The sequence below is a fragment of the Pristiophorus japonicus genome, chromosome 19 (genome assembly GCF_044704955.1).
Source record: "Pristiophorus japonicus isolate sPriJap1 chromosome 19, sPriJap1.hap1, whole genome shotgun sequence".
Lineage (NCBI taxonomy): Eukaryota > Metazoa > Chordata > Chondrichthyes > Pristiophoridae > Pristiophorus > Pristiophorus japonicus.
The window spans coordinates 6,365,123-6,389,633 of record NC_091995.1 but is presented as its reverse complement, the minus strand read 5'-3'; the positions used below and the strand labels follow the sequence as shown (position 1 = coordinate 6,389,633).

Here is a 24,511-nt window from a genome sequence, read left to right as displayed (position 1 = left end):
CCTCGTTCTCTGCTGCACCATTCTCTGGTTCCGTTGATGGAAATTACCTGTGGTGGTAGCGATGGTGGTGACAGGTTTTGTTCGCTGGCCGGAGGAGACGCCGTAGACGTAAAGCGTGTACTTGGTACTGGGCCGCAGCCCGGTGATGACTGAGGAGCGAAGGTCGCCGGCCACTCTGACCTTCAGCATGACCTTCGACCCCTCGGCTCGGTAGTGTATGAGGAAGGAGTCAAAGTCCCGCTCCGCAGTCCAGGTGAGTCGGAGGGAGCGGTCCGTGATGTCCGAGACGGCGAGGCCGTCGAGCTTACCCACTGCGCCCGGCTTCGCTATGTCTGCGGAACCTACCGGAGAAAACGGGAGAGAATTAAAACATCTTAAAAAGTCAACCACTGCTGAAGCCCTGATCCATGCCTTTGTTACCTCTAGACTTGTCTATTCCAACGCACTCCTGGCTGGCCTCCCACACTCTACCCTCCGTAAATCAGAGGTGATCCAAAACTCGGCAGCCCATGTCCTAACTCGCACCAAGACCCGCTCACCCATCACCCCCTGTGCTCACCGACCTACATTGGCACCCGGTTAAACAACACCTCGATTTCAAAATTCTCCTCCTTGTTTACAAATCCCTCCATGGCCCTCGCCCCTCCCTATCTCTGTAATCTCCTCCAAGAAACTGTCTATTTCTGTCTTACATTTATTCAATGTCCCAGCTTCCACAGCTCTCTGAGGCAGCGAATTCTACAGATTCACAGCCCTCTGAGAGAAGGAATTCCTCCTCATCTCAGTTTTAAATGGGCAGCCCCTCATTCTAAGATCATGCCCTCTAGTTCTAGTCTCCCCCATCAGTAGAAACATCCTCTCTGCATCCATTTTGTCAAGCCCCCTCATAATCTTTCAGAAGGCGAGTATTTATTTCATGGGTTATTTGCTTAAGAATTCACAGCAACACATTGCTATTAAGAATTAGTTGGGTTCTTAACAAAGGTTTAACAATCACACCACACGTTACCAGTTCATCCACCAGGCTCACAACTGCATACCTCATCGTGGATGACCGAGACCCAACTGGCTGGGGTTTTATTGAGTCTTGTGAACATTACGTGACTGGCTAAGCCACTCACAACTCAACAGCTGTACAACTATTCTATATTATACAATTAACCAAGTGCCCCCCCATGCCTTGTTCAAGGGGCACAAAAACTAGCAAACCGAATAAATCGAATTAAAATTTGGACTCCAGTCCCTCCCGTGCCCACCTCTCGATCAGGAGTGTGGGACTGAAGTGCAGCCAGAAATTGAGGAGAAGCCCCTACAACTAATGGAAGAGGGGCTGCAACCTCACACATTCAACGTAAACATGGAACAGGGACTCTTCCAGACCGCAGAAATTGTAGGCAACCTGTGGTCCGTGGAACAGCTCCACAACTATTTCAGTTGAACCTGTAAATCAAATGCCCCCTTATTAAAGGGGACACTAAAACCGGCAAATTAAACAAACTAAACTTTAAACGGTCAAATTAAAATTTGGTTGCCGGGGGTCGCGGAAGGCCGCGAGCGTACCGGTGGACACCACGTGCTCCATCTCCAGGGACACCCTGGACTGGATGTAAGCACGGAAGAGAGGCAGACAGTCGGGTTGAACGACCCCCTCGACCGCCCGCTGCCTGGACCGGCTGATGGCACCCTTGGCCGTGCCCAGGAGCAGTCCTACGAGGAGGCCCTCGGACCTACCCGCTCCCCTCCGCACAGGGTGCCCAAAGATCAGGAGAGTGGGACTGAAGTGCAGCCAGAAATTGAGGGGCAGCCCCTTCAAATAATGGAACAGGGGCTGCAACCTCGTTCACTCAATAAAAACGTGGAACACGGACTCTTCCAGACCGCAGAAATTGCAGGCGGCCTGGGAGCCCGTGAACCGGCTTAAAAATTTATTGCACGGGACTGCTCCGTGCACCACCCTCCAGGCCAAGTCCCCGATGAATAGTGGGAGGACTCCCGCGTAGAGTGCCCTCCATCGGGGACCCCCGCCTCCTCCGGACGGCAAGATGGTACGCCATGGCGTGTCCGGTCGGCAGGCGAGGATGGCAAAGTTGAGAGTGTGCAGGAGCAGCCCGTACAGGAAACCCCTCCGCACGGAACTGAAAGGCACGGAGGGGATTTCCCTGAGGCGACTCAAGTTGTGAGGCGCCGGCCCCCGAGGGAGGTTCCGGGGCTTGGCGCCGATGAGGGCAACAGCCCGACAAAACTGTGAGCAAGCTCACAGGTGCAAACCTTACAGCGGCCGAAGGCATTGTCAGCGCACTGCTGGAGTTGCCGGGGAAGGCCCTGCCCTTTAACCCGGAAGCGGTTACCTGTGGTGACGAGCACTGCGAAGGGTCCCATGCGCCGACCTTGTCTCACCCCGTACAGGTGCACCGTGTACTCGCTGGATTGCCTCAGGCCCTTGATGACCACGGAGCGGAATTGTCCCAACACTTTCCTCTCCTCCCAGCGCGGGGAGCCCGTCAACAACCTGTACTGCACAACAAAAGAGTCGAAGAACCCGTCCCTAGCCTTCCAGGTCAGGCGGAAGGTGGTGGGGGTAACATCTTTCACCGTCACGTCACCAAGGCCAGAGACTGAAACAGGAGAGAGAGAGACAAAGGGAGCGAGGTGAGTCAGAGATTCCCCTTCAGTGTCCGTCCCGCAACTGATCCTTCCAAACAGCTCACTGCACGGGATTTCACAAACCCGCTCCCCCCCACTCCCCCCGCTCTCCCCCAAATCCCCCCTCCGCCCTCCCCATTCTCCCCCCCCCACTCTCCCCCAAATCCCCCCTCCGCCCTCCCCATTCTCCCCCCCCCCACTCCCCCCGCTCTCCCCCAAATCCACCCTCCGCCCTCCCCATTCCCCAACCCCCCCCGCTCTCCCCATTCCCCTGTCACCATTAACCCCCCACTCTCCCCATTAACCCCCCCACTCTTCCCATTCCCCTGTCACCATTAACCCCCTGCTCTCCCCATTAAACCCCCACTCTCCCCATTAACCCCCCCACTCTCCCCATTCCCGCGTCCCTTCCCCCTTTCCCCCCTTCCCCCATTCCCCCGTCACTTCCCCCGTTCCCTCATCCCTTCCCCAATCCCTTCTCCCGTCCCTTCCCCCATCCCTTCCCTATTCCCCCATCCATTCCCCTGTCCCTTCCCCCTTTCCCCCCTTCCCTTCCCCCATTCCCTTCCCCCATTCCCTTCTCCCGTCCCTTCTCCCGTCCCTTCCCCGCCCCTTCCCCCATTCCCCGTCCCTTCCCCATTCCCCCGTCCCTTCCCCCATTCCCTCATCCCTTCCCCCATCCCTTCCCCATTCCCCCATCCCTTCTCCCGTCCCTTCCCCCATTCCCCCCATTCCCCGCCCCTTCCCCATTCCCTCCCCTATTCTCCCATTCCCTGTCCCTTCCCCCATTACCCGTCCCTTCTCCCATTCCCCGTCCCTTCCCCCATTCCCCCATTCCCCCATTCCCCGTCCCTTCCCCCATTCCCCATTCCCCCATTCCCCGTCCCTTCCCCCATTCCCCGTCCCTTCCCCCATTCCCCGTCCCTTCCCCCATTCCCCGTCCCTTCCCCCATTCCCCATCCCTTCCCCCATTCCCCCGTCCCTTCCCCCATTCCCCCGTCCCTTCCCCCATTCCCCCGTCCCTTCCCCCATTCCCCCGTCCCTTCCCCCATCCCTTCCCCCCTTCCCCCGCCCCTTCCCCCATTCTCCCGTCCCTTCCCCCATTCCCCTGTCCCTTCCCCCATCCCTTCCCCCTTCCCCCGCCCCTTCCCCCATTCTCCCCCACACCCTTCTCCCTCTTAATCCATCCTTCCCTCCCAAGGCTGACAGATCGGATAATCAGGGCCAAGTGTGGAATTTCCCAACACGCCCTGCCAAAGTGCACCAGGAACGTTGAGGTGGGAATTCCCGCCGGAATGCTTCCATTCAGGGACGGGGTCTTATTCTCTCTGCCGCCTGGAGGGAATCAGAATTTACAGTACAGCGAGCCCTTCGGCCCATCGTATTGATACCTGCACTTCCCAGGCTGGAGCTATCTACCCCAGCCCATGGACATATAATACTTACCCACCACCATTTGTAAGTCCTTGCTTCAATAGCTCCCCTCCAGTGTAACATTCCCTGCTCCAAGAACACTCTGTGGGGGAGGAATTCGGTCGTGTCCCTGGTGTGGCGGTAACCCAGGCAGAGCGGTAATTTTAGCGCCTTGAAAAAGTTTGTGCCTCCCGCCCAGAAATTCGTCCGAACCAGTCGAAGAGCTGATGGTGGGGGGCTTAAATCAATCGTCACACACCAGAGCTGGGGGGTGTGCCAATGAAAATACCGGCGCTAAATTTAACCGTGTCATTGCACATGCGCGGAACTCCGATTCAGATCCCGGGAAAAGCCGTGTCTTAAAGGCATAGCAATGCACCCTTCAAAGTTTGGTAAATTATTTTTCCCCAAGCTGAACTGTTATGTCCGTCTGCCGCTGCAAATCGGAGGGTCACTCACCGTGCTCTGAGTGAACGCTGCACTGACTGGGACCTCCGAGGCTTCCTCGTCTCTAAGTAGCCACCATTTAACACCTCTGCAAGCCTGTACCGACTGTTTTTGCAGACGTTGTTATTGGCAGTCGCTAAATGAGGTGGCGTTGCACCAGGAATACATCATGATCACACTGTTCATCACCAGCCAGAGGCGCTAATGGTTTGCGCCCCCTGTGAGCCTGTAATGAATTTTCCGTCGGGGCGCTAAACACTGCACTCCCGGTCGGTAACCTCTTACACTCCCTTTAACACCCCTTCTGGCCGCTAACTGAGACGTTAGACAACCAAAAATCCAGCCCCTTGTGTGTGAAAGTATCCCTTCTTATTTCTCTCTTTGGTCTTCGAGTGATCATTCACAGCCCCTGCTACCGATTCGCCAACCGGAGGAAACTATCCCGCAGTATTTACCCTCGCAACACCTTCCCAAATCTTCAAAAACCTCCATTCGGTACTTAAAAGAGAACTCTGAACTGAGGTGGATAGTTTTTTTTTGGTTAGGTAAAGGAATTAAAGGGTACGGAACCAAGGCGGGTCGATGGGGTTCAGTCGCAGGTCAGCCATGATCTGATTGAATGGCGGAACAGGCTCGAGGGGCCGAATGGCCTCCTCCTGTTCCCAGGTAGCAAGAGGAGGAAAAAAAAACGAAAGATTCCAACCTCCACAGCTGTGCATAGTTTCTTCGGTTGCATGCCTGTAAAAAAAGGAGACACACCTGCCCGAGACGGTGCAGAGACCTGGAAAGAAAGGGTATGGGGAGAGAGTGTGCCAACACTACGTCTTCCTGTGGGTAAGAGCGTCTCCAACAAATAGCTTCCTGTGTGGAGAGAATCAGTCAATATAACCCACGCTATTCGGTTACCTGTAAGAGTTGAGAGTTTGTCATCAGTCACAACTTGGAAGGTTATGTTATGGTTAGCGGCAGGGGTCAAACCCGCGAGGTCAGGCGTTTCGGACGAGTTGGATGCGGTAGAGTTCTGTGACCCATCGAGCGAATCGTTGAAGGGTGCAGGAGTCCACCACAGAGTCCGGTTCTCTGAGGTGACGTTTGAAATGGCCAGGTTCTCCAGCTCTGTTGTGAAGGGAGCATGTGGCTCCACCTCCTCCTGCTCCGTTTCCTCCTCCTCTCCCACCTCCTCCTCCTCGTCCTCCTCCTCATCCTCCTCCTCCTCCTCCCTGCCCTCCACCTGCGGTTCCACTGGCGCTGGTTGGAGGGCAGTTGGCTCCTCGATTGTGGTCATTGGCCCTGCATCCACCCCAGGAACTGAGGGAAGTTGCATTGTAAAAAGGAGGGGGAAAGGTTTTGTTAATATTCACTTATTCACTGACCAAGTCGAGATTGTGAGACAGATATTATCCTCTTCAGAAACAGTGCTAGTGACTGAAATTAAAATAGCAGCAGGCCAGTGTTTAGTTCCTCTTCACAATCAATTCTGCCAAACACTTCATACACTCGTGTACATTAAACCGTGTATTACTAACATGTACATTGTTAACTCGTGTACATTAAATCCTGTATTATTAACATGTACATTGTTAGCTCGTGTACATTAAACCGCGTATTACTAACATGTACATTGTTAACCCGTGTATTACTAGTATGTACATTGTTAACCCGTGTACAATAAACTCTGTAAAACTAACCTGTACATTATTGCCCCGTGCACAATAAACCCTGTATTATTAACATTACTAACCTGTGCATTACTAACCCGTGCATTACTAACCCGTGCATTACTGACCCGTGCATTACTAACCTGTGCGTTACTAACCTGTGCATTACTAACCCGTGCATTAATAACCTGTGCATGACCAACCAGTGTGTCACTAACCCGTGCGTCACTAACCCCGTGAATTACAAACCCGTGTATTACTAACCCGTGCATTACTAACCCGTGCATCACTAACCCTTGCATTACTAACCTGTGCATTACTAACCTGTGCATTACTAACTCATGCATTACTAACCTGTGCATTACTAACCTTTGTATTACTAACCCTTGCATTACTGACTAGTGCATTACTAAACCGTGCATTACTAACCCGTGCATTACTAACCTGTGCTAACCTGTGCATTACCAACCAGTGCATTACTAACCCGTGCATTACTAATCTGTACTAACCCGTGCATTACTAACCCGTGCATTACTAACCTGTACTAACCCGTGCATTACTAACCCGTGCATTACTAACCTGTGCTTTACTGACCCATGCATTACTGACCCGTGCATTACCTGTGTACAATAAACCTGTGTTTTCAGCCAATGAACAGTAAACCGGTATACCGTGAACCCGTGTACCGTGAATCCGTGTACAAAGCCAGTGTATTTTAAGTTTTATTCCGTACTTACTGGTATGTACATGAAGGTGGCCAACATAATACCAGAGCTTTGGTATTAATGTCTCATTGATGTAATGGACAGTTTATTCCCAAGGTGACCTCCACACATCCCTTGACCCGGAGAAGAGCGTCCGGCCACATATCCGCAGCATAACTAAGGCCGTGTATTTCCACCTTCATAACATCACCCCTCTCCGGCCCTTGCCTCAGCTCATCCGCTGCTGAAGCCCTCATCCATGCCTTTGCTACCTCTAGACTTGACTATTCCAACGCGCTCCTGGCTGGCCTCCCACATTCTACCCTAAGTAAACTTGAGCTCATCCAAAACTCGGCAGCCCATGTCCTAACTCACACCAAGTCCCGCTCACCCATCACCCCTGTGCTTGTCGACCTACATTGGTTCCCCGCCCATTGGTAGCTGTGTCTTCAGCAGCCTGGGCCCTAAGCTTTGAAATTCCCCCCCTAACCCTCTCCGCCTCTCTAACTCTCTCTTCCTTTAAGACGTAAGAAGTTAAGAAGTAGGATCAGGAAGAGGCCCCTTGAGCCTGCTCCGCCATTTAATAAGGTCATGGCTGATCTGACCATGGACTCAGCTCCACTTCCCTGCCCGCTCCCCATAACCCTTGACTCCCTTATCGCTCAAAAATCTGTCGATCTCCGCCTTAAATATATTCAATGACCCAGCCTCCACAGCTCTCTGGGGCAGACAATTCCACAGATTTACAACCCTCAGAGAGAAGAAATTCCTCCTCATCTCAGTTTGAAATGGGCGGCCCCTGATTCTGAAACTATGCCCCCTAGTTCCAGATTCCCCCACGGGGGGGAAACATCCTCTCTGCATCTACCCTGTCTAGTACCTCTCTGACCAAGCATTTGGCCACCTGTCCTAATGTCCCCTTATGTGTGCTTGGTGTCAAATAACGTATGGGAAATGCTCCTTTGACGAGCCTTGGGACGTCTTACTACGTTAAAGGCGCTGTGTAAATGCCAGTTGTTGTTGCAAAAAACAAAACACGCGAGAGGTAGAACGAGGAATATCTCACAATCCAGCGCAATCTCCATCTGAAGTCCCCTTTTCGAAAAAAGAAAATGTTTTTAAAGTTAAGGCGAACAATGTGGGCACCTGCGAGAGATGGCCCGCCTTGACCTGGGAGAGAACAGAAAGCAGCAGTGTTTGAGGTCAGTACCTGAGGCTCGTGTAATGCTAACGGGTTGGGGAGGGTTGACCCGGTCGATGCCGTACAGGTGGAGCTCGTAGCTTTTGCCGACGGTTAGGCCCGTGACGGTGGCCCGCCGCTGATCGCCACTCAGCCTCTCCTCGGACAGGATGGCGTTGGTGGAGGGATCTCTGTAACTCAGGAGGAAGGTGTCAAACACGCCGCCTGCAACGTCCCAGGCGACCTCGACGCGGCCCGAGGTAGCGTTCAACGCCAGAGGGCCGGCAGGCTCCCTGGAGGCGAGGGCCGAGGATTGGGGAATGGCAGGCCCGCTGGGACGCAGCGGAGGAGCTTGGTGGGTTTTGGAAGTTATTCTGGACGAGCCTGCGATTTCTGATTTTTTCTTCCCTGTTGAAGAGGAAATGAGCGGGGGAGGGAATAAAGTCAGTTTTTGTCTGGAAATGCAAGTTATTTTTTTTCCACACAATGTGTGAGATTACTGGCACAGTCAGGCCTTGAGACCACCCTCTAAGTTACGATGAGTGCATACTAAGAGAAAATGGGCCTTAAAATCGAACCCCCCCCCCCCGGCAACCTCGCCCAGTGCCAAATCTCCATTGTTTTAGAACTCTCATTCCAGCTTAATTCCAGAAAGTGGTTCACTATTTTCATGGAATTTGGAAGGAATCCCATTGAACAAAAATGTCACCATTAGCTCTCTGGTCTTAATTAAGATCACCGACTCTTACATCACAGAAGGACGCTGTAATGTATTTGCTTCATGGGTTCTTTGCTTAAGAATTCATAGCAACACATTGCTATCAAGGACTATTTAGCTAAAGGTTTAACAATCACACTACGCATTACCAGTTCATCCACCAGGCTCACAACCACCTGCCCCATCGTGGTCCCCGCCCCCGCTGAACCCAACTGGCTGGGGTTTTATTGAGTCTTGTGGCTGGGCCACTAACAACTCAACAGCTCGACAACTTATTTTAATTCAACTATAAAGCCGAGTGGCCGGGGCACTAGAACTGACAAATTAACAAATAAACCTGCAACGGTCTGAATTTAAATTCCCCAGCTACCCTGGTGGGATTGGAACTCACGTCTCGTGATCATTGGTCCAGGCCTCGGGATTACCCGTCCAGTAACGTAACCGCTCTGCTACCATACCCGATGTACTCAACAGCTCTACAACTATTTTAGTTGTGATCAATTAATCAAGTGCCCCCTGACTAAACGGGGGGCACACCCCAAAAATGTTAAGTGCCCCCTTTTTTTTTTAAATGGAACTAAAATACAAATTATGCATGTGCCCCCTGGCTAAAAGGGGGGGATGGGTACTAAAACAGGCACAATAAACAAATTAAACTTTAGACATTTAAAATCAAATTAAAATTTGGTTTGCCGGGAGTGATGATGCACTCCAGACCTGAGAGCATACTCACAGGTGCAAACATTACAGAGGCCATTCGGCCCATCGTGCCTGTGCTGGCTCTATGAAAGAGCTGACCCATTAGTCTCACTCCCCTGCTCTTGCGCCCGAGCCCTGTAATTTTCACCCTTGCCAAGCAGTTATCCAATTCCTTTTTGGCAGTTATTATTGACTCTGCTTCGAACCGCCCCTTCAGGCCGTGCATTGCAGATCACAACTCGCTGCGTCAAAAGAAATCTCCTCATTATCATAAATAGGCAGCATAGGTCTTTGACTTGATTTGTGTTTCAATGGTGGAGAGTTAACCCCCGGTAGCGTTACATGGCGCAGCGAGCTGGCCGGTTAATGGTGCCTCAGTACCTCCAGGAATCTGGCTCGCGGCCGGTACGGGCGACCCCGTGTGTGGTCGGGCCTCAGGTCCTTCGCCGGTTCGCCGGCCGTCGGGAGGAGCTCCTCGCACTCCAGTGGCAGCGGGGGCACCAGCGGGCTCCTTCCTTCCCTTAACGGCAGGGCGAGATCCAGGGGACCCGGTCACCTTGCGCCCAGGGCCCGCCGGCCTGCCCATCCCAACCGCCGGGCGCCCTGGTGTCTCCCTGACGGGGCCCGGCCTGTCTCGGGTCTTCATCCCCTCCCGCTCCCTCTCCGAGCTGAACTGGACCCTGGCGGGCGGGGTGCTGAGCAGCACCTTGGGGGAGCCGACGGGCTTTCGGGCGAAGGCCGGGTAGCGGCGGATGACGGAGCGCGGCGTGACGCCCAGGTCGGCGGAGAGTTTGGCGGCCGCGATCTTTCTGGAGATGGCCTGCGATATGTCCTGGATGAATTGGTTCTCGTCGGAAGCCACCGCTTGGGTGAAGGGGCTCCCAGCCATTTCCTGCTCGGAGGGACGTTCTGTTAAAACAGAGCCGAGGGTCAGTACCTTGTGTCCGTGCGCCCGTGTGGCGGGAGGGCGGAACGACAACGTGGCTCGTGGACATTTCCCGACCTTGGCAGATCTCCGCCTTAAATGTTGAGTACGGCCGGAATCGTGAGGGATTCGCCTGCTGGGACAAAAGATCTTCCTCTCCTGTTAGCTACGTTCAGTTCCGTTTCAGGAAACTCCACAACCTAAAGCAGGAGAGACGAACCTGCTGACAGGCAATGGGACCTTTCGAGTGAATACATTTTGACCCAGTGAGTCCCGTCCCAATGAGCCCAGACCCAGTGAGCCCTGACCCAGTGAGTCCCGTCCTAATGAGCCCAGACCCAGTGAGTCCTGTCCCAGTGAATCCCGACAAAGTGAGCCCTGTCCGAGTAAGCCCTGTCCCAGTGAGATCTGTCCCCCTGTCCCAGAGTCCTGACTCAGTGAGCCCTGACCCAGTGAGCCCTGACCCAGTGAGTCCCGTCCCAATGAGCCCAGACCCAGTGAGTCCTGTCCCAGTGAATCCCGACAAAGTGAGCCCTGTCCGAGTAAGCCCTGTCCCAGTGAGACCTGTCGCAGTGAGACCTGTCCCCCTGTCCCAGTGAGTCCTGACTCAGTGAGCCCTGACCCAGTGAGCCCTGTGCCAGTGAGCCCTGTGCCAGTGAGCCTTGTCCCCCTGTCCCAGTGAGGTCTGACCCAGTGAGCCCTGTCCCAGTGAGCCCTGTCCCAGAGAGTCCTGTCCCAGTGAGGCCTGTCCCAGTGAGGCCTGTCCCATGAATCCTGACCAACTATCCCAAGTCCTGTCCCAGTAAGCCCTGTCCTGTGAGTCCTGTCCCAGTGAGCCCTGTAACCCAGAGAGTCCTGTAACCCAGAGAGGCCGATCCCAGTGAGCCCAGTCCCAGTGAGTCCTGTCCTGTGAGCCCTGTCCTAGGGAGTCCTGTCCCAGTGAGTCCTGCCCCAGTGAGCCTTGTCCCAGTGAGTCCTGTCACCCTGTCCTAGTGAGCCCTGTCCCAGTAAGCCGTCTCCCAGTGAGTCCTGCCCCAGTGAGCCTTGTCCCAGTGAGTCCTGTCACCCTGTCCTAGTGAGCCCTGTCCCAGTAAGCCCTCTCCCAGTGAGTCCTGACCCAGTGAGTCCTGACCCAGTGAGCCCTGTCCCAGTGAGTCCTCTCCCAGTGAGTCCTCTCCCAGTGAGCCCTCTCCCAGTGAGCCCTCTCCCAGTGAGCCCTGTCCCAGTGAGCCCAGTCCCAGTGAGTCCTGTCCCAGTGAGCCCTGTCCCAGTGAATCCTGCCTCCCTGTCCCAGTGAGTCCGGACACAGTGAGCCCTGTCCGAGTAAGCCCTGTCCCAGTGACACCTGTCCCAGTGAGACCTGTCTCAGTGAGCCCTGTCCCACTGTCCCAGTGAGCCCTGACCCAGTGAGCCCTGAGCCAGTGAGCCCTGACCCAGTGAGTCCTGACCCAGGGAGTCCAGTCCCAGTGAGCCCTGTCCCAGTGTGTCCTGATCCAGTGAGAGTGGACGAGTGAGCCCTGTCCCAGTGAGCCCTGTCCCATTGAGCACTATCCCAGTGGGCCCTGGCTCAGTGAGCACTGTCCCAGTGAGCACTATCCCGAGTCCTGTCCCAGTAAGCCCTGTCCCAGTGAGTCCTGTCCCAGTGAGCCCTGTAACCCAGAGAGTCCTGTAACCCAGAGAGGCCGATACCAGTGAGCCCAGTCCCAGTGAGTCCTGTCCTGTGAGCCCTGTCCTAGTGAGTCCTGTCCCAGTGAGTCCTGCCCCAGTGAGCCTTGTCCCAGTGAGTCCTGTCACCCTGTCCCAGTGAGCCCTGTCCCAGTAAGCCCTCTCCCAGTGAGTCCTGACCCAGTGAGTCCTGACACAGTGAGCCCTGTCCCAGTGAGACCTGTCCCAGTGAGCCCTGTCCCAGTGAGACCTGTCCCAGTGAGTCCTGTCCCAGTGAGCCCTGTCCCAGTGAGACCTGTCCCAATGAGTCCTGTCCATGTGAGTCCTGATGCAGTGAGCCCTGTCCCAGTGAATCCTGTCCCCCTGTCCCAGTGAGCCCTGTCCCAGTGAGCCCTGTCCCAGTGAGCACTGTCCCAGTGAGCCCTGTCCCAGTGAGCCCTGTCCCAGTGAGCCCTGCCTCCCTGTCCCAGTGAGTCCGGACACAGTGAGCCCTGTCCGAGTAAGCCCTGTCCCAGTGACACCTGTCCCAGTGAGACCTGTCTCAGTGAGCACTGACCCAGTGAGCACTGTGCCAGTGAGCCCTGACCCAGTGAGTCCTGACCCAGGGAGTCCAGTCCCAGTGAGCCCTGACCCAGGGAGTCCAGTCCCAGTGAGCCCTGTCCCAGTGTGTCCTGACCCAGTGAGAGTGGACGAGTGAACCCTGTCCCAGTGAGCCCTGTCCCATTGAGTCCTGTCCCAGTGGTCCCTGGCTCAGTGAGCACTGTCCCAGTGAGCACTATCCCGAGTCCTGTTCCAGTAAGCCCTGTCCCAGTGAGTCCTGTCCCAGTGAGCCCTGGAACCCAGAGAGTCCTGTAACCCAGAGAGGCCGATCCCAGTGAGCCCAGTCCCAGTGAGTCCTGTCCTGTGAGCCCTGTCCTAGTGAGTCCTGTCCCAATGAGTCCTGCCCCAGTGAGCCTTGTCCCAGTGAGTCCTGTCACCCTGTCCCAGTGAGCCCTGTCCCAGCAAGCCCTCTCCCAGTGAGTCCTGACCCAGTGAGTCCTGACCCAGTGAGCCCTGTCCCAGTGAGTCCTCTCCCAGTGAGTCCTCTCCCAGTGAGTCCTCTCCCAGTGAGTCCTCTCCCAGTGAGTCCTCTCCCAGTGAGTCCTCTCCCAGTGTGCCCTCTCCCAGTGTGCCCTCTCCCAGTGTGCCCTCTCCCAGTGAACCCTCTCCCAGTGAGCCCTGTCCCAGTGAGCCCAGTCCCAGTGAGCCCTGCCTCCCTGTCCCAGTGAGTCCGGACACAGTGAGCCCTGTCCGAGTAAGCCCTGTCCCAGTGACACCTGTCCCAGTGAGACCTGACCCAGGGAGTCCAGTCCCAGTGAGCCCTGTCCCAGTGTGTCCTGACCCAGTGAGAGTGGACGAGTGAGCCCTGTCCCATTGAGTCCTGTCCCAGTGGGCCCTGGCTCAGTGAGCACTGTCCCAGTGAGCACTATCCCGAGTCCTGTCCCAATAAGCCCTGTCCCAGTGAGTCCTGTCCCAGTGAGCCCTGTAACCCAGAGAGTCCTGTAACCCAGAGAGGCCGATCCCAGTGAGCCCAGTCCCAGTGAGTCCTGTCCTGTGAGCCCTGTCCTAGTGAGTCCTGTCCCAGTGAGTCCTGCCCCAGTGAGTCCTGTCACCCTGTCCCAGTGAGCCCTGTCCCAGTAAGCCCTCTCCCAGTGAGTCCTGACAAAGTGAGTCCTGACCCAGTGAGCCCTGTCCCAGTGAGTCCTCTCCCAGTGAGCCCTGTGCCAGTGAGCCCTGTCCCAGTGAGCCCTGTCCCAGTGAGCCCTGACACAATGAGGCCTGTCCCAGTGAGCCCTGTCCCAGTGAGTCATGTCCCAATGAGTCCTGTCCCAGTGAGTCCTGATGCAGTGAGCCCTGTCCCAGTGAATCCTGTCCCCCTGTCCCAGTGAGCCCTGTCCCAGTGAGCACTGTCCCAGTGAGCTCTGTCCCAGTGAGCACTGTCCCAGTGAGCTCTGTTCCTGTGAGCCCTGTCCCAGTGAGCCCTGTCCCAGTGAGTCCGGACACAGTGAGCCCTGTCCGAGTAAGCCCTGTCCCAGTGACACCTGTCCCAGTGAGACCTGTCTCAGTGAGACCTGTCCCACTGTCCCAGTGAGCCCTGACCCAGTGAGCCCTGACCCAGTGAGCACTGTGCCAGTGAGCCCTGACCCAGTGAGTCCTGACCCAGGGAGTCCAGTCTCAGTGAGCCCTGTCCCAGTGTGTCCTGACCCAGTGAGAGTGGACGAGTGAGCCCTGTCCCAGTGAGCTCTGTCCCATTGAGTCCTGTCCCAGTGGGCCCTGGCTCATTGAGCACTGTCCCAGTGAGCACTATCCCGAGTCCTGTCCCAGTAAGCCCTGTCCCAGTGTGTCCTGTCCCAGTGAGCCCTGTAACCCAGAGAGTCCTGTAACCCAGAGAGGCCGATCCCAGTGTGCCCAGTCCCAGTGAGTCCTGTCCTGTGAGCCCCGTCCTAGTGAGTCCTGTCCCAGTGAATCCAGCCCCAGTGAGACTTGTCCCAGTGAGTCCTGTCATCCTGTCCCAGTGAGACCTGTCTCAGTGAGCCCTGTCCCACTGTCCCAGTGAGCCCTGACCCAGTGAGCCCTGACCCAGTGAGCACTGTGCCAGTGAGCCCTGACCCAGTGAGTCCTGACCCAGGGAGTCCAGTCCCAGTGAGCCCTGTCCCAGTGTGTCCTGACCCAGTGAGAGTGGACGAGTGAGCCCTGTCCCAGTGAGCCCTGTCCCATTGAGTCCTGTCCCAGTGGGCCCTGGCTCAGTGAGCACTGTCCCAGTGAGCACTATCCCGAGTCCTGTCCCAGTAAGCCCTGTCCCAGTGAGTCCTGTCCCAGCGAGCCCTGTAACCCAGAGAGTCCTGTAACCCAAAGGCCGATCCCAGTGAGCCCAGTCCCAGTGAGTCCTGTCCTGTGAGCCCTGTCCTAGTGAGTCCTGACCCAGTGAGTCCTGCCCCAGTGAGCCTTGTCCCAGTGAGTCCTGTCACCCTGTCCCAGTGAGCCCTGTCCCAGTAAGCCCTCTCCCAGTGAGTCCTGACAAAGTGAGTCCTGACCCAGTGAGCCCTGTCCCAGTGAGTCCTCTCCCAGTGAGCCCTGTCCCAGTGAGCCCTGTCCCAGTGAGCCCTGTCCCAGTGAGCCCTGTCCCAGTGAGCCCTGACACAATGAGGGCTGTCGCAGTGAGTCCTGTCCCAGTGAGCCCTGTCCCAGTGAGTCATGTCCCAATGAGGCCTGTCCCAGTGAGTCCTGATGCAGTGAGCCCTGTCCCAGTGAATCCTGTCCCCCTGTCCCAGTGAGCCCTGTCCCAGTGAGCTCTGTCCCAGTGAGCCCTGTCCCAGTGAGCTCTGTTCCTGTGAGCCCTGTCCCAGTGAGCCCTGTCCCAGTGAATCCTGCCTCCCTGTCCCAGTGAGTCCGGACACAGTGAGCCCTGTCCGAGTAAGCCCTGTCCCAGTGACACCTGTCCCAGTGAGACCTGTCTCAGTGAGCCCTGTCCCACTGTCCCAGTGAGCCCTGACCCAGTGAGCCCTGACCCAGTGAGCACTGTGCCAGTGAGCCCTGACCCAGTGAGTCCTGACCCAGGGAGTCCAGTCCCAGTGTGTCCTGACCCAGTGAGAGTGGACGAGTGAGCCCTGTCCCAGTGAGCCCTGTCCCATTGAGTCCTGTCCCAGTGGGCCCTGGCTCAGTGAGCACTGTCCCAGTGAGCACTATCCCGAGTCCTGTCCCAGTAAGCCCTGTCCCAGTGAGTCCTGTCCCAGTGAGCCCTGTAACCCAGAGAATCCTGTAACCCAGAGAGGCCGATCCCAGTGAGCCCAGTCCCAGTGAGTCCTGTCCTGTGAGCCCCGTCCTAGTGAGTCCTGTCCCAGTGAATCCAGCCCCAGTGAGACTTGTCCCAGTGAGTCCTGTCATCCTGTCCCAGTGAGCCCTGTCCCAGTAAGCCCTCTCCCAGTGAGTCCTGACCCAGTGAGTCCTGACCCAGTGAGCCCTGTCCCAGTGAGTCCTCTCCCAGTGAGCCCTCTCCCAGTGAGCCCTCTCCCAGTGAGCCCTCTCCCAGTGAGCCCTCTCCCAGTGAACCCTGTCCCAGTGAGCCCTTTCCCAGTGAGTCCTGTCCCAGTGAATCCTGCCTCACTGTCCCAGTGAGTCCGGACACAGTGAGCCCTGTCCCAGTGAGCCCTGACACAATGAGACCTGTCCCAGTGAGTCCTGTCCCAGTGAATCCTGCCTCCCTGTCCCAGTGAGTCCGGAAACAGTGAGCCCTGTCCGAGTAAGCCCTGTCCCAGTGACACCTGTCCCAGTGAGACCTGTCTCAGTGAGCCCTGTCCCACTGTCCCAGTGAGCCCTGACCCAGTGAGCCCTGACCCAGTGAGCCCTGACCCAGTGAGCCCTGACCCAGGGAGTCCAGTCCCAGTGAGCCCTGACCCAGTGAGCCCTGACCCAGTGAGAGTGGACGAGTGAACTCTGTCCCAGTGAGCCCTGTCCCATTGAGACCTGTCCCAGTGGGCCTGGCTCAGTGAGCACTGTCCCAGTAAGCACTATCCCGAGTCCTGTCCCAGTAAGCCCTGTCCCACTGAGTCCTGTCCCTGTGAGCCCTTTAACCCAGATAGTCCTGTAACCCAGAGAGGCCAATCCCATGAGCCCAGTCCCAGTGAGTCCTGTCCTGTGAGCCCTGTCCTAGTGAGTCCTGACCCAATGAGCCCTCTCCCAGTGAGCCCTCTCCCAGTGAGCCCTCTCCCAGTGTGCCCTCTCCCAGTGTGCCCTCTCCCAGTGAACACTCTCCCAGTGAGCCCTGCCCCAGTGAGTCCTGTCCCAGTGAGTCAAGTCCCAGTGAGCCCTGACCCAGTGAGTCTAGTCCCAATGAGCCCTGACCCAGTGAGCTCTGACCCACTCAGTCCTGTTCCACTCAGTCCTGACCCAGTGAGCCCTGTCCCAGTGAGTCCTGACCCAGTGAGTCCTGCCCCAGGGAGCCCAGCCCCAGGGAGCCCTGCCCCAGTGAGCCCTGACCCAGTGAATCTTGTCCCCCTGTCCCAGTGAGTCCTGACCCAGTGAGTCCGGTCCCAGTGAGTCCTGACCCAGTGAGTCCGGTCCCAGTGAGTCCTGTCCCAGTGAGTCCGGTCCCAGTGAGTCCTGACCCAGTGAGTCCTGACCCAGTGAGTCCGGTCCCAGTGAGCCCTGACCCAGTGAGCCCTGACCCAGTGAGCCCTGTCCCAGTGAGTCCGGACCCCATGAGCCCTGACCCAGTGAGCCCTCACCCAGTGAGTCCTGAACCAGTGAGTCCTGAACCAGTGAGGCCTGCCCCAGTGAGACCACTCCCAGTGAGCCCATTCCCAGTAAGCACTGTCCCAGTGAGCACTGTCACAGTGAGCCCTGAGCCAGTGAGCCCTGTCCCAGTGAGCCTTGTCCCAGTGAGTCCTGTCCCAGTGTGTGCAGTCCCAGTGAGCCCTGACCCAGTGAGTCTAGTCCCAATGAGCCCTGACCCAGTGAGCCCTGGTCCCAGTGTGTTCTGACCCAGTGAGCCCTGTCCCAGTGAGCCTTGTCCCAGTTAGTCCTGCCCCAGTGAGTCCTGCCCCAGTGAGTCCAGTCCCAGTGAGCCCTGACCTAGTGAGTCTAGTCCCAATGAGCCCTGACCCAGTGAGCCCAGTCCCAGTGAGCCCTGACCCAGTGAATCGTGTCCCCCTGTCCCAGTGAGTCCTGATGCAGTGAGTCCTGTCCCAATGAGTCCTGTCCCAGTGAGCCCTGTCCCAGTGAGTCCTGTCCCAGTGAGCCCTGACCCAGTGAGCCCTGTCCCAGTGAGCCCTGTCCCAGTGAGCCCTGTCCCAGTGAGCCCTGTCCCAGTGAGTCCTGTGTCATTGAGCCCTGGTCCCAGTGTGTCCTGTCCCAGTGAGCCCTGTCCCAGTGAGCCCTGTCCCAGTGAGTCCTGCCCCAGTGAGTCCAGTCCCAGTGAGCCCTGACCCAGTGAGTCTAGTCCCAGTGAGTCCTGACCCAGTGAATCTTGCCCCCCTGTCCCAGTGAGCCCTGTCCCAGTGAGTCCTGACCCAGTGAGCCCTGTCCCAGTGAGTCCTGACCCAGTGAGTCCTGACCCAGTGAGTCCTGACCCAGTGAGTGCTGTCCCAATGAGTCCTGTCCCAGTGTGTCCTGACCCAGTGAGAGTGGACGAATGAGCCCTGTCCCAGTGAGCCCTGTCCCATTGAGTCCTGTCCCAGAGGGCCCTGGCTCAGTGAGCACTGTCCCAGTGAGCACTATCCCGAGTCCTGTCCCAGTAAGCCCTGTCCCAGTGAGTCCTGTCCCAGTGAGCCCTGTAACCCAGAGAGTCCTGTAACCCAGAGAGGCCGATCCCAGTGAGCCCAGTCCCAGTGAGTCCTGTCCTGTGAGCCCTGTCCTAGTGAGTCCTGTCCCAGTGAGTCCTGCCCCAGTGAGCCTTGTCCCAGTGAGTCCTGTCACCCTGTCCCAGTGAGCCCTGTCCCAGTAAGCCCTCTCCCAGTGAGTCCTGACCCAGTGAGCCCTGTCCCAGTGAGTCCTCTCCCAGTGAGTCCTCTCCCAGTGAGCCCTCTCCCAGTGTGCCCTGTCCCAGTGAGCCCTGTCTCAGTGATCCCTGTCCCAGTGAGCCCTCTCCCAGTGAGCCCAGTCCCAGTGAGTCCTGTCCCAGTGAGCCCTGTCCCAGTGAATCCTGCCTCCCTGTCCCAGTGAGTCCGGACACAGTGAGCCCTGTCCTAGTGAGTCCTGTCCCAGTGAGTCCTGCCCCAGTGAGCCTTGTCCCAGTGAGTCCTGTCACCCTGTCCCAGTGAGCCCTGTCCCAGTAAGCCCTGTCCCAGTGAGTCCTGACCCAGTGAGTCCTGACCCAGTGAGTCCTCTCCCAGTGAGCCCTCTCCCAGTGTGCCCTCTCCCAGTGTGCCCTCTCCCAGTGAGCCCTCTCCCAGTGAGCCCAGTCCCAGTGAGTCCTGTCCTGTGAGCCCTGTCCTAGTGAGTCCTGTCCCAGTGAGTCCTGCCCCAGTGAGCCTTGTCCCAGTGAGTCCTGTCACCCTGTCCCGGTGAGCCCTGTCCCAGTAAGCCCTCTCCCAGTGAGTCCTGACAAAGTGAGTCCTGACCCAGTGAGCCCTGTCCCAGTGAGTCCTCTCCCAGTGAGTCCTCTCCCAGTGAGCCCTGTCTCAGTGAGCCCTGTCCCAGTGAGCCCTGTCCCAGTGAGCCCTGTCCCAGTGAGCCCTTACACAATGAGGCCTGTCCCAGTGAGTCCTGTCCCAGTGAGCCCTGTCCCAGTGAGTCATGTCCCAATGAGTCCTGATGCAGTGAGCCCTGTCCCAGTGAATCCTGTCCCCCTGTCCCAGTGAGCCCTGTCCCAGTGAGCCCTGTCCCAGTGAGCACTGTCCCATTGAGCTCTGTCCCAGTGAGCTCTGTCCCAGTGAGCCCTGTCCCAGTAAGCCCTGTCCCAGTGAATCCTGCCTCCCTGTCCCAGTGAGTCCGGACACAGTGAGCCCTGTCCGAGTAAGCCCTGTCCCAGTGACACCTGTCCCAGTGAGACCTGTCTCAGTGAGCCCTGTCCCACTGTCCCAGTGAGCCCTGACCCAGTGAGCCCTGACCCAGTGAGCACTGTGCCAGTGAGCCCTGACCCAGTGAGTCCTGACCCAGGGAGTCCAGTCCCAGTGAGCCCTGTCCCAGTGTGTCCTGACCCAGTGAGAGTGGACGAGTGAGCCCTGTCCCAGTGAGCCCTGTCCCATTGAGTCCTCTCCCAGTGGGCCCTGGCTCAGTGAGCACTGTCCCAGTGAGCACTATCCCGAGTCCTGTCCCAGTAAGCCCTGTCCCAGTGAGTCCTGTCCCAGTGAGCCCTGTAACCCAGAGAGTCCTGTAACCCAGAGAGGCCGATCCCAGTGTGCCCAGTCCCAGTGAGTCCTGTCCTGCGAGCCCCGTCCTAGTGAGTCCTGTCCCAGTGAATCCAGCCCCAGTGAGACTTGTCCCAGTGAGTCCTGTCATCCTGTCCCAGTGAGCCCTGTCCCAGTAAGCCCTGTCCCAGTAAGCCCTCTCCAGTGAGTCCTGACCCAGTGAGTCCTGACCCACTGAGCCCTGTCCCAGTGAGTCCTCTCCCAGTGAGCCCTCTCCCAGTGTGCCCTCTCCCAGTGAGCCCTCTCCCAGTGAACCCTCTCCCAGTGAACCCTGTCCCAGTGAGCCCAGTCCCAGTCAGTCCTGTCCCAGTGAGCCCTGTCCCAGTGAATCCTGCCTCCCTGTCCCAGTGAGCCCTGTCCCAGTGAGCCCTGACACAATGAGACCTGTCCCAGTGAATCCTGCCTCCCTGTCCCAGTGAGTCCGGACACAGTGAGCCCTGTCCCAGTGTGTCCTGACCCAGTGAGAGTGGACGAGTGAGCCCTGTCCCAGTTAGCCCTGTCCCATTGAGTCCTGTCCCAGTGGGCCCTGGCTCAGTGAGCACTGTCCCAGTGAGCACTATCCCGAGTCCTGTCCCAGTAAGCCCTGTCCCAGTGAGTCCTGTCCCAGTGAGCCCTGTAACCCAGAGAGTCCTGTAACACAGAGAGGCCGATCCCAGTGAGCCCAGTCCCAGTGAGTCCTGTCCTGTGAGCCCTGTCCTAGTGAGTCCTGACCCAGTGAGTCCTGACCCAGTGAGCCCTGTCCCATTGTGTCCTCTCCCAGTGGGCCCTGGCTCAGTGAGCACTGTCCCAGTGAGCACTATCCCGAGTCCTGTCCCAGTAAGCCCTGTCCCAGTGAGTCCTGTCCCAGTGAGCCCTGTAACCCAGAGAGTCCTGTAACCCAGAGAGGCCGATCCCAGTGTGCCCAGTCCCAGTGAGTCCTGTCCTGCGAGCCCCGTCCTAGTGAGTCCTGTCCCAGTGAATCCAGCCCCAGTGAGACTTGTCCCAGTGAGTCCTGTCATCCTGTCCCAGTGAGCCCTGTCCCAGTAAGCCCTGTCCCAGTAAGCACTCTCCAGTGAGTCCTGACCCAGTGAGTCCTGACCCAGTGAGCCCTGTCCCAGTGAGTCCTCTCCCAGTGAGCCCTCTCCCAGTGTGCCCTCTCCCAGTGAGCCCTCTCCCAGTGAACCCTCTCCCAGTGAACCCTGTCCCAGTGAGCCCAGTCCCAGTGAGTCCTGTCCCAGTGAGCCCTGTCCCAGTGAATCCTGCCTCCCTGTCCCAGTGAACCCTGTCCCAGTGAGCCCTGACACAATGAGACCTGTCCCAGTGAATCCTGCCTCCCTGTCCCAGTGAGTCCGGACACAGTGAGCCCTGTCCCAGTGTGTCCTGACCCAGTGAGAGTGGACGAGTGAGCCCTGTCCCAGTTAGCCCTGTCCCATTGAGTCCTGTCCCAGTGGGCCCTGGCTCAGTGAGCACTGTCCCAGTGAGCACTATCCCGAGTCCTGTCCCAGTAAGCCCTGTCCCAGTGAGTCCCGTCCCAGTGAGCCCTGTAACCCAGAGAGTCCTGTAACCCAGAGAGGCCGATCCCAGTGAGCCCAGTCCCAGTGAGTCCTGTCCTGTGAGCCCTGTCCTAGTGAGTCCTGACCCAGTGAGTCCTGACCCAGTGAGCCCTGTCCCAGTGAGTCCTCTCCCAGTGAGTCCTCTCCCAGTGAACCCTCTCCCAGTGAACCCTCTCCCAGTGAGCCCTGTCCCAGTGAGCCCAGTCCCAGTGAGTCCTGTCCCAGTGAGCCCTGTCCCAGTAAATCCTGCCTCCCTGTCCCAGTGAGTCCGGACACAGTGAGCCCTGTCCGAGATAGCCCTGTCCCAGTGACACCTGTCCCAGTGAGACCTGTCTCAGTGAGCGCTGTCCCACTGTCCCAGTGAGCCCTAACCCAGTGAGCCCTGACCCAGTGAGCACTGTGCCAGTGAGCCCTGACCCAGTGAGTCCTGACCCAGTGAGTCCAGTCCCAGTGAGCCCTGTCCCAGTGTGTCCTGACCCAGTGAGAGTGGACGAGTGAGCCCTGTCCCAGTGAGCCCTGGCCCATTGAGTCCTGTCCCAGTGGGCCCTAGCTCAGTGAGCACTGTACCAGTGAGCACTATCCCGAGTCCTGTCCCAGTAAGCCCTGTCCCAGTGAGTCCTGTAACCCACAGAGTCCTGTAACCCAGAGAGGCCGATCCCAGTGAGCCCAGTCCCAGTGAGTCCTGTCCTGTGAGCCCTGTCCTAGTGAGTCCTGTCCCAGTGAGTCCTGCCCCAGTGAGCCTTGTCCCAGTGAGTCCTGTCACCCTGTCCCAGTGAGCCCTGTCCCAGTAAGCCCTCTCCCAGTGAGTCCTGACCCAGTGAGTCCTGACCCAGTGAGCCCTGTCCCAGTGAGTCCTCTCCCAGTGAGTCCTGTCCCAGTGTGCCCTCTCCCAGTGAGCCCTCTCCCAGTGAGCCCTCTCCCAGTGAGCCCTCTCCCAGTGAGCCCAGTCCCAGTGAGTCCTGTCCCAGTGAGCCCTGTCCCAGTGAATCCTGCCTCCCTGTCCCAGTGAGTCCTGACACGGTGAGCCCTGTCCGAGTAAGCCCTGTCCCAGTGACACCTGTCCCAGTGAGACCTGTCTCAGTGAGACCTGTCCCACTGTCCCAGTGAGCCCTGACCCAGTGAGTCCTGACCTAGTGAGTCTAGTCCCAATGAGCCCTGACCCAGTGAGCCCTGTCCCAGTGAGCCCTGACCCAGTGAATCTTGTCCCCCTATCCCAGTGAGTCCTGACCCAGTAAGTCCTGTCCCAATGAGTCCTGTCCCAGTGAGTCCTGCCCCAGTGAGCCTTGTCCCAGTGAGTCCTGTCACCCTGTCCCAGTGAGCCCTGTCCCAGTAAGCCCTCTCCCAGTGAGTCCTGACCCAGTGAGCCCTGTCCCAGTGAGTCCTCTCCCAGTGAGTCCTCTCCCAGTGAGCCCTGTCCCAGTGAGCCCTGTCCCAGTGAGCCCTGTCTCAGTGATCCCTGTCCCAGTGAGCCCTCTCCCAGTGAGCCCAGTCCCAGTGAGTCCTGTCCCAGTGAGCCCTGTCCCAGTGAATCCTGCCTCCCTGTCCCAGTGAGTCCGGACACAATGAGCCCTGTCCTAGTGAGTCCTGTCCCAGTGAGTCCTGCCCCAGTGAGCCTTGTCCCAGTGAGTCCTGTCACCCTGTCCCAGTGAGCCCTGTCCCAGTAAGCCCTCTCTCAGTGAGTCCTGACCCAGTGAGTCCTGACCCAGTGAGTCCTCTCCCAGTGAGCCCTCTCCCAGTGAGCCCTCTCCCAGTGTGCCCTCTCCCAGTGTGCCCTCTCCCAGTGTGCCCTCTCCCAGTGTGCCCTCTCCCAGTGAGCCCAGTCCCAGTGAGTCCTGTCCTGTGAGCCCTGTCCTAGTGAGTCCTGCCCCAGTGAGTCTTGTCCCAGTGAGTCCTGTCACCCTGTCCCGGTGAGCCCTGTCCCAGTAAGCCCTCTCCCAGTGAGTCCTGACAAAGTGAGTCCTGACAAAGTGAGTCCTGACCCAGTGAGCCCTGTCCCAGTGATTCCTCTCCCAGTGAGTCCTCTCCCAGTGAGCCCTGTCTCAGTGAGCCCTGTCTCAGTGAGCCCTGTCCCAGTGAGCCCTGTCCCAGTGAGCCCTGTCCCAGTGAGTCCTATCCCAGTGAGCCCTGTCCCAGTGAGCCCTGTCCCAGTGAGTCATGTCCCAATGAGTCCTGATGCAGTGAGCCCTGTCCCAGTGAATCCTGTCCCCCTGTCCCAGTGAGCCCTGTCCCAGTGAGCACTGTCCCAGTGAGCACTGTCCCAGTGAGCTCTGTCCCAGTGAGCTCTGTCCCAGTGAGCCCTGTCCCAGTAAGCCCTGTCCCAGTGAATCCTGCCTCCCTGCCCCAGTGAGTCCGGACACAGTGAGCCCTGTCCGAGTAAGCCCTGTCCCAGTGAAACCTGTCCCAGTGAGACCTGTCTCAGTGAGCCCTGTCCCACTGTCCCAGTGAGCCCTGACCCAGTGAGCCCTGACCCAGTGAGCACTGTGCCAGTGAGCCCTGACCCAGTGAGTCCTGACCCAGGGAGTCCAGTCCCAGTGAGCCCTGTCCCAGTGTGTCCTGACCCAGTGAGAGTGGACGAGTGAGCCCTGTCCCAGTAAGCCCTGTCCCAGTAAGCCCTCTCCAGTGAGTCCTGACCCAGTGTGTCCTGACCCAGTGAGCCCTGTCCCAGTGAGCCCTCTCACAATGAACCCTCTCCCAGTGAACCCTCTCCCAGTGAACCATGTCCCAGTGAGCCCAGTCCCAGTGAGTCCTGTCCCAGTGAGCCCTGTCCCAGTGAATCCTGCCTCCCTGTCCCAGTGAGTCCGGACACAGTGAGCCCTGTCCTAGTGAGTCCTGTCCCAGTGAGTCCTGCCCCAGTGAGCCTTGTCCCAGTGAGTCCTGTCACCCTGTCCCAGTGAGCCCTGTCCCAGTAAGCCCTCTCCCAGTGAGTCCTGACCCAGTGAGTCCTGACCCAGTGAGTCCTCTCCCAGTGAGCCCTCTCCCAGTGTGCCCTCTCCCAGTGAGCCCTCTCCCAGTGAGCCCAGTCCCAGTGAGTCCTGTCCTGT

The 24,511-nt window shown here is 58.0% G+C and overlaps 1 protein-coding gene across 1 annotated transcript in view; it reads right to left on the bottom strand.

Moving 5' to 3' along the window:
- Nucleotides 1–24,511, bottom strand: part of LOC139230643 (tenascin-X-like) — a 293,996-nt gene that overhangs the window by 189,504 nt on the left and 79,981 nt on the right. The window contains exons 7-10 of the mRNA XM_070862456.1: nt 9,844–10,371; nt 8,076–8,453; nt 5,410–5,811; nt 2,349–2,615 (exon numbers count right to left, since the gene is read on the bottom strand). Coding sequence (XP_070718557.1) covers nt 2,349–2,615; nt 5,410–5,811; nt 8,076–8,453; nt 9,844–10,371 — 1,575 coding nt within the window. The remainder of the gene's footprint in view (nt 1–2,348; nt 2,616–5,409; nt 5,812–8,075; nt 8,454–9,843; nt 10,372–24,511) is intronic.